This window comes from Parasteatoda tepidariorum, chromosome 4 (genome assembly GCF_043381705.1).
Source record: "Parasteatoda tepidariorum isolate YZ-2023 chromosome 4, CAS_Ptep_4.0, whole genome shotgun sequence".
Classification (NCBI taxonomy): domain Eukaryota; kingdom Metazoa; phylum Arthropoda; class Arachnida; order Araneae; family Theridiidae; genus Parasteatoda; species Parasteatoda tepidariorum.
The window spans coordinates 81,985,572-82,001,627 of record NC_092207.1 but is presented as its reverse complement, the minus strand read 5'-3'; the positions used below and the strand labels follow the sequence as shown (position 1 = coordinate 82,001,627).

General features: G+C 29.0%; 1 protein-coding gene across 4 annotated transcripts in view; it reads left to right on the top strand.

Moving 5' to 3' along the window:
- LOC107456340 (rho guanine nucleotide exchange factor 38) overlaps positions 1-13,797 on the top strand; it is a 60,137-nt gene extending 46,340 nt beyond the window's left edge. For all 4 annotated transcript variants that reach the window (XM_016074192.3, XM_016074194.4, XM_043039179.2 and 1 more), the window contains 4 exons: positions 122-325; positions 5,202-5,382; positions 10,220-10,863; positions 13,245-13,797. In XM_016074192.3, the coding sequence (XP_015929678.1) occupies positions 122-325; positions 5,202-5,382; positions 10,220-10,863; positions 13,245-13,442 (1,227 nt within the window). In that variant the 3' untranslated portion in view covers positions 13,443-13,797. The remainder of the gene's footprint in view (positions 1-121; positions 326-5,201; positions 5,383-10,219; positions 10,864-13,244) is intronic.
- Positions 13,798-16,056: the final 2,259 nt, after the last annotated feature.

The following is a 16,056-nucleotide window of genomic DNA, read 5'->3' as shown; positions in this document are numbered from 1 at the left end:
AATTTTGGCATTCGGTTAAAGAAGTAATAGAAATACAATTATTTGTTTGTTGTCTCATTTTTATTTTTTCTTCTATAAAAATATTTCTTCTACTCAATTATTTTTAACTTCTTTGTTTTAGCTCCCTTTGTTATTAGGAAGTCAGGGAAATAGCATTCTTGAGACATTTCAAGTGAAGCATACATTAGTGATAGATGATCTCAGCCGATTATCCATATCACCCAAAGAATTTGATTCTTGCCTCAAATCAAATACTTTGAAAAGGAATTCATCACCTCGTGGAAGTAGATTAAGCTTCTCTGGGAACCTTACATCAAAATCTCAGGTTGTATTTTTTATTTTAGGGTCGTTCAAATATTATGTAACCATGCTTTTAGCTTTCACGCACTAATTCATTTTATCAGCAAAAATTAGCAAAGCACAAACCCCCCTCCTATGCTTACGTAAAAGTATTGCAACAATTTTAACTTTTGCTCTAGCAATCTATTCTTAGGATTAAATTTAAATCAAAAATATAATTTTGTGTAAAACTGAAATTATGTTTCAATTAATTTTATAAAGTTTTTGAGTAAAATAATCTTAAAGAATCTTTTGAGGTTAAAACTTTTGACCTCTGTAACTTCTTTAAGAAATTTTTCTCTTTTTGCAAACTTAACTTTCATTTTAAATTGAAAATGTTTCTTAGTAAATTATTTTGTTTTTGTTATTTTTTCTGCATTTTGTTACATTGATAAAAATTTGGAATAAAAAGGGATTTTTAGTGTCTGTGATGGGGGCTGCCTCAGGCACGTGTCTGTATGGTGTGACTAACCCAAAATTCACTGGCCAATCAAAGTCAAAAAAGCGACATAATATATTCAGGATCACTTGTCTTTTTTTTATTTTAAATCAACATCATAAATTAGAGGCACTATACTTCAGAATAGCACTGGAACTGACTCATAATTTTGTTTTATTAGAATGAAGAGCATGTGTCTCCTTCTCTGCATGCTCAACTGTTAGTATTTCAAAAATCAGTGTACAAAAATGTGAACCTATTCAAAGTACTTAATTCACATAACTGCACAATTTTAGCAAGATAAGAATAATCATGAAAATTAGAAAATAGGCAGGGAAACAAATCTTGAATGTTAGCCCAACAGTTAGAAAAAAACTAGGTGCAAGGCACCATTACAAAAGTAACATTATAAATTTAGACGAAAGCTAAAATGTTTAAGTTTGGGTGTATTGTGATAGTATCATCACAGTGTCTAACAGCAGCATTCCTCACGCCTCTATTTCCTCCCTTCTCAGCAGAAATAGCAAATCCCCCCCGCTTGGTACTTATGTAATATTAAAATGACCCCTGTACATTGATTATTTTCAGTGTATTATTCAAAAATGAAGCTTAAAAATAAAATTTATAAGGATAATAAAAAATTCTTAATGATAATCTACAAAAAGTACGGAATGAAAGTAAGAGCTTTTTTATATAATCACAGGCTTTTCCATGTATTTATCCGAACACAAGATCAACCTTTGTAGATATTCTATTTATTAAGCTAGTTCTAAGCAGCTCTGGAGAGTACTGAAGAGAACTTTGTTTAAAATAAACTTTCTTTTAATTTCAGAAATAGTCAGTGAAATTTGGGCTATGCATTGAGGGTAGCTTCACTCATGCCCTACTTCAAGTTTTTGCGACAATGCTCGAGTTTTTCATGCACTATGGGACTTGGCATTGTCATGATAACATCCTCACTCCACACGATCCATTGCATTTCCTATCCGCTGCCATTTCGGTCCCTTTATCATTTTAGTTACTTCCCAATTCACTCCCGTTACCAATTCGATTCATCTATATTGATATAGGCATTTTATCCCATTTCTTACTTTTTTTTATTACAGTAGTTATGCTTCAGTGGACCTAAATATAATTTTTTTTAGTTTAGTAAAGTATTTATTTATTATTTCTTGTGACAAGAAATCAGAAATTTTAAAGGGTTAAGTATTTCATGGTGCGTAGCATTTTTAAAAAGTGCTCGAAGGTGCTTATTTTCGATTTTCCCTTTTTAAAAGCCCATAAAGGTGCTTTTTTCATGGGGTGTTTTTAAAAGTGCTTAATTTTCCCCTTTCGAAAATGAGATTTTTTTTCTGTGCCATGTCTATTTTCTCCACCTATCATGCAAAAGCGTGATTTTCACATTGTTTTATTCAACGTTTTCACAATTCATTCAACCACATTCTATTTTGGCATGCCGTCGGTCCATAGCGTATGAAAGCACCAATAATTTTACAGGTTTGATTAAATACTTGCGAGTCTGCATGTGCATCTATTGAGCTAGGTTCGGTGAGATTAATGCTCTCTCATGTGCAACTCTGCTGTATTTTGCCAGATATTCTCAATTTCAGGCTTCATTTTCCACCCTCTGATATCGAACCGAAAAATCTCTTGATCTTTTTATGGTAGCTAATATAATCAAGAAAAGAGCTCTTTGTCAGGAACTACTTATTTTATCATGATCATGTAAAGTCTTTGAAAATTATTTTGCATTTTCTTAGCGTATATAGTGCTTAAAATATTTTTTGAGTGCTTAAAAAGTACTTAGAATGTGCTTATTTTTTGTTGAAAGATTTGGCTATGCAACCTGTATTTAAAAATTAATAAGAGTGAAACGCAGAAATTGAGTTTTGTTTTTAACTCCTTTTTTCCCATTCTATCAATGGCATAACTGGGAATAAAAATTGGGAACAACCTCCCCCTCCCCTCCCAAAAAAATATGCAGTGAATGAAGCAGCCATAAGATGCTGTTTCTTTCACCTTGCAAAAATAATGAAAAATAAACTTTCAGGAGAAGGATTATGATGAGAATGTAATACTAATGCTGATTTAGCCCTTACTCAGTTCATAGTCCAGCACTTGCTTTCGTCCCAACTAACAAAATAGAAGAAGCACTGTAATCTCTAGAAGAGGATTTATCCATTGAATTATTGCCTATATTTTGAACTGGTTTGGAGATATTTTATTGCAAGAGCAAATTAAAGAGGTATCAGAAAAACGCCTTCTCAAGTATATAAACGTTTTGAAAGTATTTAAAATTTTGAATCTTGTACAAGCAATTAATTGTAAAAGCCATTCATTGAAGAATGCAAAGCAAGTATCCAACAATATGGAAATTCATTGCAGGCATTAAGAAAATCCAAAGTGATAAATTGTATGAAGAATTTATTCAGATAGAAGAAACTTGAAAAAAAAAAAAAGAAAAGAAAACTTATCAAAAGCGATGAAAGAATTTTAAAAATCCTTTCAGATTTCCAGAATAAACAAAACAGTCAAACACTGACAAAGTATTTAAGAGGAATTACCCTCATATTTCTAATAAATTAGCTAAAAGCTTTTTTATGTTTCGACAAAAACTTTTCTTTAATTTTGTTACATCATTTTTGTAATTCTGTTAATTATTATGTAATAATGTATTATATGATTGTTAAGTTTAGTAAATAAATAAGGATTTCTGTGCTAGCTACCTCCATGCAGTGCAATCTGGAAACTTCTTTCAAATAATTGTTGAAAAAAAAGAAAGTGTTTGGAAAGAGTCTAAATGTTAGCAGCTAGAAATTAATAAAATAAAAATAAGGATCATTTAGTATGTTTTGCATATTTGGTGAAATTTTTTTGAATTTCAATATCTAAAAGAGAAAACAGAAATGGCAATGGAAGGTACGTTTTGTTGAAATGACCAAAATAGTGGGACTGAAATGTCCTGCTTCTCCCTCCACAGGCCATGCATTTTTTGCTCCTGAAAAATTAATTAATTTTTGCATTTCCAAACAAGAGCGAGACCACTTTTTTAAATATCTTAACATTTAAATTGGTCAAACACATCTTCAAACTGACACTAGCTATCAACTCAACCACTGTTGCTCAACTAGAACCACTTATCTCCATTTACGAGAAATATATTCGAACCACAATAATTATTTTTTAAATGTTATTGTTTTAACCTTATTTTTTTTATCGGTCCTTGTATGTATCAAATGCACAATAAATAGAGCTCCTTTAGGTTGGATGTAATTGAAACATTGAATTCACTTTTTCCTTATTTTTGTTAAAATGTATTGTTTGCTTTTTTCTTACATTTTATTTTAAATTTGATATTTGCCATTTTATACAATACATCAACCAATGTGTTTAAGTACATTAAATATGTAATAATTTGTGTTTAATTATCATTAAAGGAAATTTTAATTTTTATAAGCATATTAGCCGAACTGTTTCTTAAAATGTTGATTCACATTATGAAACCTGATTCTATTTATTTTTTAATTTATAGATTTAATTGGTATTTTCTTGGTACATAGTGTTTTATTTAGAAAAACAAATTATTGTCTTCAGTAATTTAATGATTCTAATTTACAAATTTTGTGTCTAGAACATATTAGTATGAAATAAAAAGACATTCTGTTTTATTAACTATAATAATACAAAATAGAGAATAAATACGAAATTCCATAGTTAAAAAAATACATCTTAGGTTAATTTCGTTGTTACAATTATAGGAAACTGTTAAGTAGTATTTACTTCAGATTGTTATGATATGTTTTCTTTTTTTTTTAAATCTTTTTGTGTTACTTCTTACATAGATGATTGTGCTCCAAAAAAAATCCGGATTTCCGAAAGTCCAAGGTTCAGAAGTTTCAAGAAATCATCGATCGCACATAAAATTCTTGTATATTTTATTTTAAAATATTTGAACTGGAATTTATACTTGGCATCTCTTTCATTTCTAAATATTTTTTCTGGTAGTGATGAGAGATAAAAGTAAACTTATACATAATTATTCATTTAAATTATGCTGTGTATAATTTATTTAGAATTTCGTGTTTTGAAAATATCAATGATTTAAATTTATAAAGACATTAATTTTTTGAAATGCGTTGTTAATGATTTTGCTCAAGAAATTTTCAGGACTTTTGAGTTGGGCTCACAATCACCCCTGTTGTCAATAAAAATTGCATAACGTTGTCTAAATTAGTGCTCCCGTCTTTAAAAATCACAATTATGAATCACAATGCAACACCTTGTATTTTTTTTTTTTTAATTCAAAAGCATTTTATGCTTTTTACCAGAAAGTTCACTAAATCTCGTGAAAATTGTTTTGAATTGTATTGTTTTATTTTGATGTATTGCTTCCAATACTAATGAAAATGTTATCTTTATTTAGAACTCCGGCCAAAGAGTTAAAGTAAAATCGTGCTATCCTCAAACTGACTTGTATACTGCCAATCAAAATTTTGATGCAGTAGACATAATGGACATTACCCTAAAAAAGGGAGACGTTGTGGGAGTTATAAAAAAACAAGATCCGATGGGACAAAATCTTCGCTGGTTTGTGGATAATGGAGGTAAGGAGTTATAAATTTTTAAATCCTGCTTTTAGTTAAATGTTTCATAAGGAACAGTATATTTTATCATTTATGAGCTTTTTATTTTGTTTGTTTAAAAAAATATTTTTAAAAAGGCATTTTTTTTGTGAAATGTGAATTTATTTATAAAAAAAAAACCCAGTGTGAATTCTAATAGAAATCATTCCGAAAATGAGTAAAAAAAATATTATTGTAATTACAGTTTTGGATGAAAAATTAAAGCTTCTTATATGCTCTATTTTTAAATAATATTTCTTTTTCCTCTCAAAATTCTGAAATTTATGAAACAATTAAAATATTTAATTGGTATTATTTTTATTGCTTATAATTGGCTTCCTTACATGAATCAGGGTGTGTAGTGTTTTTAAGAAGTGGTTAAAGGTGCGGTGCTTATTTTTGATTTACGTGTTTTAAAAGCCCTTATCAATGCTTTTTTTGTTCCGGTTTTGTAAAAAGTGCTTAATCTCTAAAAGTGCTTAATCTGACTCTGCACTCTAATGAATAATATATCAAATGTATTGTGCCATATAAGCTTAAATTATTATTAATAAAATGCATTAAATAGTCAACAGAATTTCCATGAAAGCATTTAGTTAGTATCCTTAATTTTATTATTTTATAATTAGTTTTACTAAGCCAATAAAATTAATTTTTAAAATGTATTTTACTAAAAGCTAAAATTTTCAATAATTGAGTACTTTTCAGTAGTAATTCAAAATTTTCATTAAAAAAAATTGTTAATGAAATGTATTAAATCAGGGGTCTCCAAACTACGGCCCGAGGGCCACATCCGGCCCGCGGACAGATTTTGTCCGGCCCGCGGAGAGCTAGCATACTTAAAAATTCCTTTTAGAGAACATATTTTTATAGCAAATTAAATTTAGTTTACTGAAGTGTTCTAATTTTATGTTGAATAATTATTAATATGACATCTACATTGATATGGTCATGGGCTAACTACTCATAACATTGTTGTAGGCTTATTGTTATTGTTTTTGTGATAAGTTGGATAAAGAAACACAGAATTGTAATGAGTAAAGACATGTATAATATGCAGAAAATTTAACTTCAGTATATAATAACTAACAAATTATTGAAATGAGTCCAACTAACATTTTATACATTTTAAATAAAAACATAATTTATAACAAGTATAATGACATATGAAATACTAAAGAGATTTATGTAATTGAGATTTTCCACTGACAATAGTTTGCAGTTGTGGACTAATTTTACTTGTACCAATTATTAAAAGAGATTTAAGATGCTCATCAGTTAATTTAGATCTGTAAACATTTTTTGTGTACTTCATTTTGGAGAAGGTCTTCTCACACAAATAAGTAGTACCAAAAACAGAAAACAGCCCACGAGCAAATTTATGCAAATTATCAAATTGTGTCAGTGGAAGACTCTTATAAAATTCCAACAAAGATGAGTTTTGATATTTGTTCTTAATTATATCACTGCACTGTAGATCAATCATTTCCATTTGAAGTTCCGGGGCTAGGGTTTCAATGTCAGTATCAAAAGGATTCTGAAAAATCTTAATTTGATTCGCAATGGCATCAAAGTCCGAGAAACGAGTATCAAAATTTATTTTCAAAGCACTCAAAGTTTCGATTGCAAAATCGATAGGAAACTCAGTCTCAGTGGTGTGGCTGAATATTTCACATATTTTAAAATGTGAAAAACATTTACTTCGTAGTTGTGATTGAAACAGTATCAATTTCTTCCGGAATGATTTGATATTAGTGTATAAATCAGGAAGATGCTGGTTTTCTCCTTGCAATCTCAAATTCAGTTCGTTCACATGTTTTGTCAAATCAACATATAATGCTAACTTCCACTGCCATGCGTTGTTTTGTAATTCAGTAAGAGGGCGATGCTTTTCATTCAAAAAAATTTCGATCACTGCTCGAAATTCAAAAAAGCGCTGAAGGACTTTCCCACAACTAAGCCAACGTACGGCAGTATGATAAGGTAAGTCATTTTTTTCCAATCTCTGCAATAAATTGTCGGAATTGTCGGTGATTCAGCCCAAAAGATCTGATAAAATTAACAGTTGATATGACTGGTTTCAGAACTTCAGACAAATCCAAACATTTTCCGCACAAAGACTGTTGATGAATGATACAATGTAAGACTAATGGTTTTGAACCACCGTCATTTTCTACAGCCTTTGATACAAGAGCGACCACTCCTTTATCTTTCCCACTCATGTTTTTGCCTCCATCAGTTGCAATACATTTCACGTTTTTCCATCGAAGGTTCTTTTGATTAATGGCCATTTCAACTCCTTTAAAAATATCTGTACCAGTAGTTGTGCCATGAATACTATACATATCAAGAAGTTCTTCATGCACTTCATAACTTTTATCTACTCCTCGAATATAAATCAACACCTGAGCAGTATCTGACACATCCGTTGACTCATCCAAGGCCAAAGAAAACCACTCAACATGTACATTTTTGTCGAACAGTTGAGAGGATATATTTTCAGCGATGTTTTCTACCCTTCGAGCCACAGTGTTTGCTGACATACTGACAGTTTTTAATAAATTTACCTTTTCAGGGCACATTTCTTCGGCTACTGCAATTATGCATTCTTTGATCATTTCTCCATCGGTGAATGGTTTTCCACGTTTTGCAATTTCAAGAGCCACACGAAAGCTGGCACGAGTTGCAGCCTCTTGTTCAGTTTTGAGTTTTGCAAATGAAGATTGCTGCGATTTCAATACAAGCTTCATAGCTTCAAATTTTTCTGTACGCAAACTTCCTGTATATTTTGAGTAATTTTGAAAATGTTTTGTTTCATAATGACATTTAATGTTATATTCTTTGAGAACGGCTATGCTTTCATTGCAAATCAAACATAGCGCCTTATTACTGGACTCAATTACGAAATACTGAATGTTCCACTAATCTTTGAATTTTCTGCATTCACTATCAATTTTTCGCTTCTTTTCCATACTACTAAATCACACACAAAAGCAACAATTCAAATCAAAATACTGTTACAAAGATGTCTTAAACTTAAACACGCACAAACATGTTTTAAGGAGGTACGCACTATTTTATTTCACAACAGTGTCATAGGAACTGACTTGTGGTTGCGCCACTAGCCTTCTTATATATTCCAATTACTGCCATCTAGAAGTGAGTGGAAGACACCAGAACTTTCTCGAACCAACGAGATTATTCTGTACGCGCTATTAGCGCCATCTGTTAGCGATAGAAGGTACTACCTATTTCCGCTTGTGTCCACCAGATGTCGTGTCACGTTACTTCTCATAGCTCGTACTCTACGACTAATCTAGAAATTACAGATAATGACAGAAAAATTAATAATATCCAGTGTTGCCATTTTGCGGACTTTAGTCCGATTTGCAGCCTTTTTTAAATGTTCCGTACTTTTTCGGACCTTTTTTTTCATCAGTCGACTATTTCACTTTTTACCACCGGCAACAATGATAATATGGTTTTGGCCCTCGGAACTTACTGGAGTAATCAGTATGGCCCTGAGGCTGGAAAGTTTGGAGACCCCTGTATTAAATAATCTACAAAGTTTTCTTGAAACATAAGTATTCTTAATTTTTATATTTTAATTAGTTTTAATATGCTTGCATTTTAATCATAATATACTAAATGAGTTAAAATTTGCATAAAGCTATTTTAAGTTGGTGTGTAATACTTAGTACCTAATTGTTATAAAATATGTTGCAAAAATTTTATTACTTAATTATTTTTTATGATAAATTTTTAAATGTAAAGTGCACCAAAAAATGACTTTTTATAACTTTTGATTTAGCAATCTAATTTTCCCATTTTGAGACGCAATATTTTAGGGATCTAACAACTAACCTTAAAATAATGTGATAATTTGTGCAAATGATATTTTAAGTTACAATATCAGACTCAAAAATATGCTTTTTCTGAATAAACACAACTTTTTTTTTATATGAATTTGGATTCTTGAGCCTCGAAATATAGGAAGGCGAAATCTGAAACATTTGGTCCTACACTAGTTTAGTCAAGAGAACAATTGAAAGTTAGGGCCTTTAAATGTTAATTTCTCTTTCTGCATAGTTTTCCCCATCTCTGGAACTATTTAAACTAATCAAGACATTTTTGCATACAATTACCAAATTTGTTTATCAAAAGATATTAATTTCATCCATAAAACAGTCTTTTTTTATAAATATTTATGATTTTTTTTATTTACTTATTTTTTAAAAGTTGATAATACTCAAATTTTCATATTATAAACTGTGTTATTTTAAATGACAAAATCCAAAGTTTAGATAAAATCAGTTTAGTATATTAGTTTTTGCAAAATAACTATGTTAAACCATGATTATTTTTTTAAAGTTTGATTATTTCAAAACTATTAGGCCGATTTCTCTCAGATTCTGTATTTTAATATTTAAAAATAAATTTTTTCGAATGTTAACTAGTATACTTTACAATTTAAAAATTATTCTATATTATTATATGAATTGTAGTCATCTTTTCTCGACTTTTATTTTATGGGTCAAGAAACAAAATCCATAGTAAGACACAGTATGTTAATTCAAAGTACATTTTTATTTCTGTTATCGTTACTAGAAATATCTGTACAATTTAATTTGTTAATTTAAAATTTCACCCTCAAACAAGTAAGATTGTATTATAGATGTAAGATTATGTTAAATTATTTGAATATTCAGTTGAGCAGCTATGATTCTGACTAGTTTGAAAAATCAATGCTCAACTGTAGTATAATAAACCTTTAAAAAAAAGTTTAAAAACACATTTTCTAATTAATCATTATTTACAGATAACAAAGGTTTCGTTCCTGCTAAATGTTTAGTCAAAAATCTTCCTAACTCTTCTGTCTCAAAAGTGTCTGGAGCTGATGATTGGAATATCATGCAAGTTTCATCACCTAATGTGCCAACCAATCAACAAGACATATATGCTCAGTCTAAAAAGGCGCTCACTTCTCAGTCCCCGAAATTTCCTAACAAGACTACTCAACCTGTGAGACCTGCTCCAGTTGTATCTTCGTCACTTCGAGTTGTTGCTCCCTCACGTTACCCTGTTAACCCACCTGCTCCTGATAGAATGTCGAACAGAATATCTTCAAGTGCCACTGTAACTCAACCTTCAGTCAATGAAAATACATCAGCGAATAGTTCGGAACCCACTCATAGATATGAGGAAATAGATGAGTTCTCTAAAGACATTATTCAACCAACTAGTACTTTAATGGATTCTGTCCCTGTTACAGGAACTAAGAATGTATCTAAAGCTATCGATGAGTTTGATCCATATTCTGTAGCTAAATCAGGAACAGAACTGTATGATAATGTTCCAGATGACGTCGACAACCTGTACAGCTTGCATAGGTATGAAGACATACCAGAGGATTCAAATTATGCAGAGGTTCCAAATGATTTAGACTGTGAAAATATTCCAGAGGTGAGCTCCGATTTCTTTCTTTCTTTTTTTTCTTCTAATCTGTGTCTCAAAAGTGACCGACGATTTAAAACTAAATTTAAAAAAAGGAACAAAATAAATATGCAGGGTGCATAGCATTTTTAGAAAGTGCTTAAAGGTGCTTATTTTCTATTTTCGTTTTTTAAAAGCCCTTAAAGGTGCTTTTTGCATTGGGTGTTTTTAAAAAGTGCTTTTTCCCTTTTTCAAAATGAGATTTTTCCCTTACCATGTTTATTTTCGCTACGAATTGTGCAAAAAGACACAGTTCACATTGTTCTATTCAACATTTTCACAATTAATTCAACCCCAATCTATTTTGGCATATTGTCAGTCCTTAGCGTACGAAAACACCATTCGTTTTACATGATTCTAAATTTCATTCCTTGTCTGAAATAATGCCAAAAGATTTTTTTTTTTTTTTTTTTTTTACATGACGGTTAAAACCATCAATTCTCTAAAACTTTCCAAACCTGCCTAATTATGATATTTTTGTAAAGTGCTCAAAAATATTTTTTGAGTGTTTGAAAAGTGCTTAGAAGGTGCTTATTTTTTGTTGAATAATTTGGCTACGCACCCTGATATGTTTTTCTTCCTTCTGCTTTAAAAAACCAAAAAATTCATTATTGTGAAATTTCTAAACTAGTTGCAAAGCTTGTCACTAGATGGTACTGTTAACAAGAAAATCTAAAACAACATGATACACATTGTGTTGTAGTTTTTCCATTCAGCTGTTGAGGAACTTAGTAACAAATTTTGAAACTTAGTGAGAATAAAATTAAGTTTTTTAAGTGGAATGTAGAAACCATATTTTTCTGGTTTGTCTTTGGGTTTTTTTATCGTCATTCATTTTTTGAATACTTATTAAGGAAAAATATGTTCATATTTAGCTTATAATTTGTGTGCAAAAGTTAAATAATTTTTTTGATTAAAAAATAGTCATAACTATCAATTATTAAAAGGTTTTTTTAAAAATGTTTTGAATTTACGGGCCATTTGTATGTTTAAAGGGGCTTATAATTTGATTGTTCCCAGTAGGGGTTTGAAACTTGTCATTGACTTGAAGTTAAGGAAGCCTGTGCGCAACGCCGACCACATCGCTACATATGTACACCATTGTTCACGAAATTGTAGAGCTTCACCCTCCGTGACCCCCTAGACCACAATGAGCTGTTATGGGAATACTTTACAATTTATGATCATATTATTTTTACTAACAAGATGCTGATGTTAATAATACTTCAGTATGACATTAAAGTCATACGTCAAAACTCTGTTGTAAAATATCTTTTGAAAGAAGTTTCTTAGGGGGTTACAATTGGTTTTATTATGTAGGAGAAGGATCCAAGATATTTGTTCATGACTTTTAAATGGTTGATTACTTTAAATTCACTTTAAATTTGAATTATCTTTAAATTCGTTCTTAGAAGCCTTTGCATTGACTGTGCACTGAACTCTAATTTACTGCAAAGAACCTCCATGGCAGAATCACGGCGATATTGTAGCAGAACTTTATTGAGCTCTTGCAGAAAGGTTTGTTCTTCGGGGAGTAAAAATTTTGGTTTTCTTTTCTGCGGAAATTTTCGAAAGATTTTTTTTCCCTCTTAAATTATATTCAAAAGATGCCTTTCTCGCACATCCAAGGGGACAGAAATACTCCTGATTTTTCTATTCTTTGTGAATTAAAAAAAAATTCAATAAAATTCACGTCAGCTAGAATTTCAATTAGATAATAAAAAATAAAAAAGTCCAAAAGCTCAAAAGTTTAGAAAATAGTTTTCTCTAGAAATCATGTTCTTTTTTTTTCCTTTTTTTAAAAAAACGAACACAATTTTTTCCTTTAATAAAATTTGACTGTGAATGGGGATTTTGTAACAAATTCAGATTTGTTGCAAAATAATTAATTAATCGATAGTTTTGCCGTTGATCTTTTTTTTTGGTAGTTGCTGCTGGAATTTCAGGATTTTTAATTACTTTACTTTTAATGTTTGAATGGTTTACAAAATGCTGAAAAGGCGTGTTTTTCGCCCTTCCAAATGCGAGGCTATTGTCCGTAATGTTAGAATAAAAAAATATTACGTATTTAATTAAAATTTTATTTCATCCAAATAGCGTTTTTTTTTTTTTTTTTTTTTTTTTTTTTTTTTTTAATTTAACTCTTTTGTTACTTTAAATTAGTAACATGTGTATTTGTTATTATTAAAAGTATCTTGCAGAAAAATAAAATTGCTAGAGAAGTGTGTCACAGAAAGCCTGAAAAAATGCTGCTTCAGGACTGAGAATTTTAATTTAAAAAATTTAATTATATGTTTTTAATTTGCTTTTATTACATTCTTGTATAATTTGATTTTTATTGTCTTTTTCAGTATTATTTTGCTTTGTATGATTTCTTACCAAATGGAGCAAATCAATTACCTTTAAAGCAGGGGCAGGTAGTTTTGGTGTTACACAAATGTGATTTAAACAGAAACTCTCAATGGTGGTTTGTGGAGGATCGTCATGCTCAGAAAGGCTACGTACCTGCTGCATATTTGAACAAATACTCTAATAAAGCTGCTGCTTAATCTTGTTACATTGTTATTGTTTGCTTGTTTTGTACAGATTTATAAATTTTACAAATATTTATATTTCAGCTGTTTTGAAAGGTATATTGAATGTTAAATTTAAAATGTTTGAGCTCTTAGTTTCTTTACATCTACATTTTCTTGTAACTGAGTGTCATTTCTGAATCGGAACTGAGTGTTTCAAATATGAATAATGATTCCAAAAATCATTTAAAGAAGACAGGAAAGAGATAATAATGTATGGTTTGCTGCATTCTTTTTAGGAAACCAGCTCTTTTCCAGTTGTAAAGTCAGTTGCAACTCAACGTTTGATTGCAGATGGTGGTGGCTGAACCCCCCCTACCCCCCCCCCAAATTTTTTCTCTGATTTATGATAAACTATTTTAACTGATTAATTTTGTCCTCAAACTGGTATATAATGTGCTACTAATGGTGGTCATTTTAAAAAATTGATTTATAATTTTTCATAGTTAGCCATGAAATCTGTTGATGTACTTTGTAACTAATTTCAATACTTAGTAATAAAAAATATAATGGAATAATTAAATTTTCTAGAAATACTGAAGACAGCAAATCGTATACTTTAATCTCATTCTCTGTGTCTTTAAATGTTTTTCAATTCATTTTTCATCTTCTGGACTCCCAGAATTAACATTTATATAATTCATAACTATGTATTTATGCTTATAGTAACAGTAATTCAATAAAGAATTTTTGTACAATTCACAATGTCATTTAATTTAAATTATTACCCACTTGAAATGCTTTTAAATGAAACACTTGTGAAAAATTATTTCTGTGTATTTTTACAGATATTTTCAATTGTTAATAGATTATATCTGGATCTGGTTTGTTAGGAAAATGCGATTCTCAAAAAAATATAGTCCCAGAATTGTTGGAAATTGAACAAAATGTGATCATGATAAAAAAATAAATCTAAAAATAATTTTTGTCATTTATAAAATTTATGTAAAACATAATCTTATATATCTAAAGGGTAACTTAGAGTATGAATAAAAAAAAAAAACTGTGATAATGGATTTTAAACAGATAGACCAATTAGATTTTTAAAATATGAACTCTGTTGTTCAATAAAACATTTCCATATACATTTTTATTATTTATAAACTTAAATTTAAAAAATTGTTTGAATAATAATCTATTGGTTTTAAAAAGACAGTTGTATTTAAAATGCATTTACTTGGTAAATTATGACTATCTTGTAATTTTTTTTTTAATTATTAAATGATTTTAATAATGCTTAGTTACTTAATATCTTTTCTTTTTTTTGCAAATCAGGTATAGTCAATATTTTAATTCGTTTTCTTAATTGTTATTCATTTTCTTAGTTTTATAGGACTTATAAAATTTCAAAAAACTAAATACTTGAATTAAATTCAAAGGATTTTGTATAATTTATTCAGTACCACCCTTATGTTATTTTAACTGTACTAATAGTTTTATTACTTTTAAAATGTCACAAAAATTTTATCTATAAATGAAATGATAAATTTGAAGGCTCAATAAAGTCATGACCTTTTTCACTCTTATGAAGTTCAATGTAAAATTGTTGTATAAATATAGAATCTCGTTTTAAATTAATTTAATTATTTTAAATTAATGTTTATATTTAGTATTGATTGTTTGTAATAATATAATTCACTATTTTTTTTTTCAATTTTAGTAATTTCTCTCACCTTTGTAGCTATTGCAAAGTTTAAAATGTTACAAATACATTTTGCTGGTTGAAATGGTGATTTGTAAAAACTTTGTGAATCCGTAAAGTTACATTTAAGATGAATGATAATAAATCTGTGATGTAAATTTGTTTTATTAATATATTTTGCTATGAAATTTTTATATTGTTTCATTTTATTGATTTGAGTGTGCAGGTTGTTTAAGAAAATATGTTTAAAAAAAGTTTAAATTTTGTGAAATTGACTAGAAGATTTTGAAAAATTATTACTTTAAGAACTTTTGCATTGTGTAAAGAAGTTGAAAAAATAAGTTTAGTTTTTGGATGTGATGTTTTAATTTCTAACTATTTGTATTTCATGTATTATTAGTTACATGTGTGTGCAGGTTTTAAATCGGAGTAAATTGTGTTTTCATATTCCAGTCGAACATCCATTTTCTGAACTTATTTCATTCAAATATTTCTGTTGATAAATTCTTAATAATAATTCAGTTCCTTTTATTTTTAATAATATGTAGTCATTATTCAGCCCTGTAAAATTCTTTTATTTTCTCTATTCATTATTATATCTTTTTTCTTTGTTATTATCTTCATCTTTTTTTCTGGTTTCTAAATTCTTTATTTCATTTTTTACATTTTAAGAAGATTTTTATTTATAATGAATTTGAAAATTAAATAGCATTATCAAATTGTCATTTTATAATTAAATTTAAATACTATGTATCTTAAATATTTAAAAGAAACTCAGTTTTATGAGTCAATTGATAAAAATAAATTAAAAGATGATGTCAACTGTGTAACTTGGTGTGATCTCGTTGTTACAGGATGTGGAGTTGAACAGTGATAGTCATAAACTCAAAAATTGGTAAACTGTTCAATTCTGGTTATAAAATACAATTAATTAAAAATGTTTCGAAG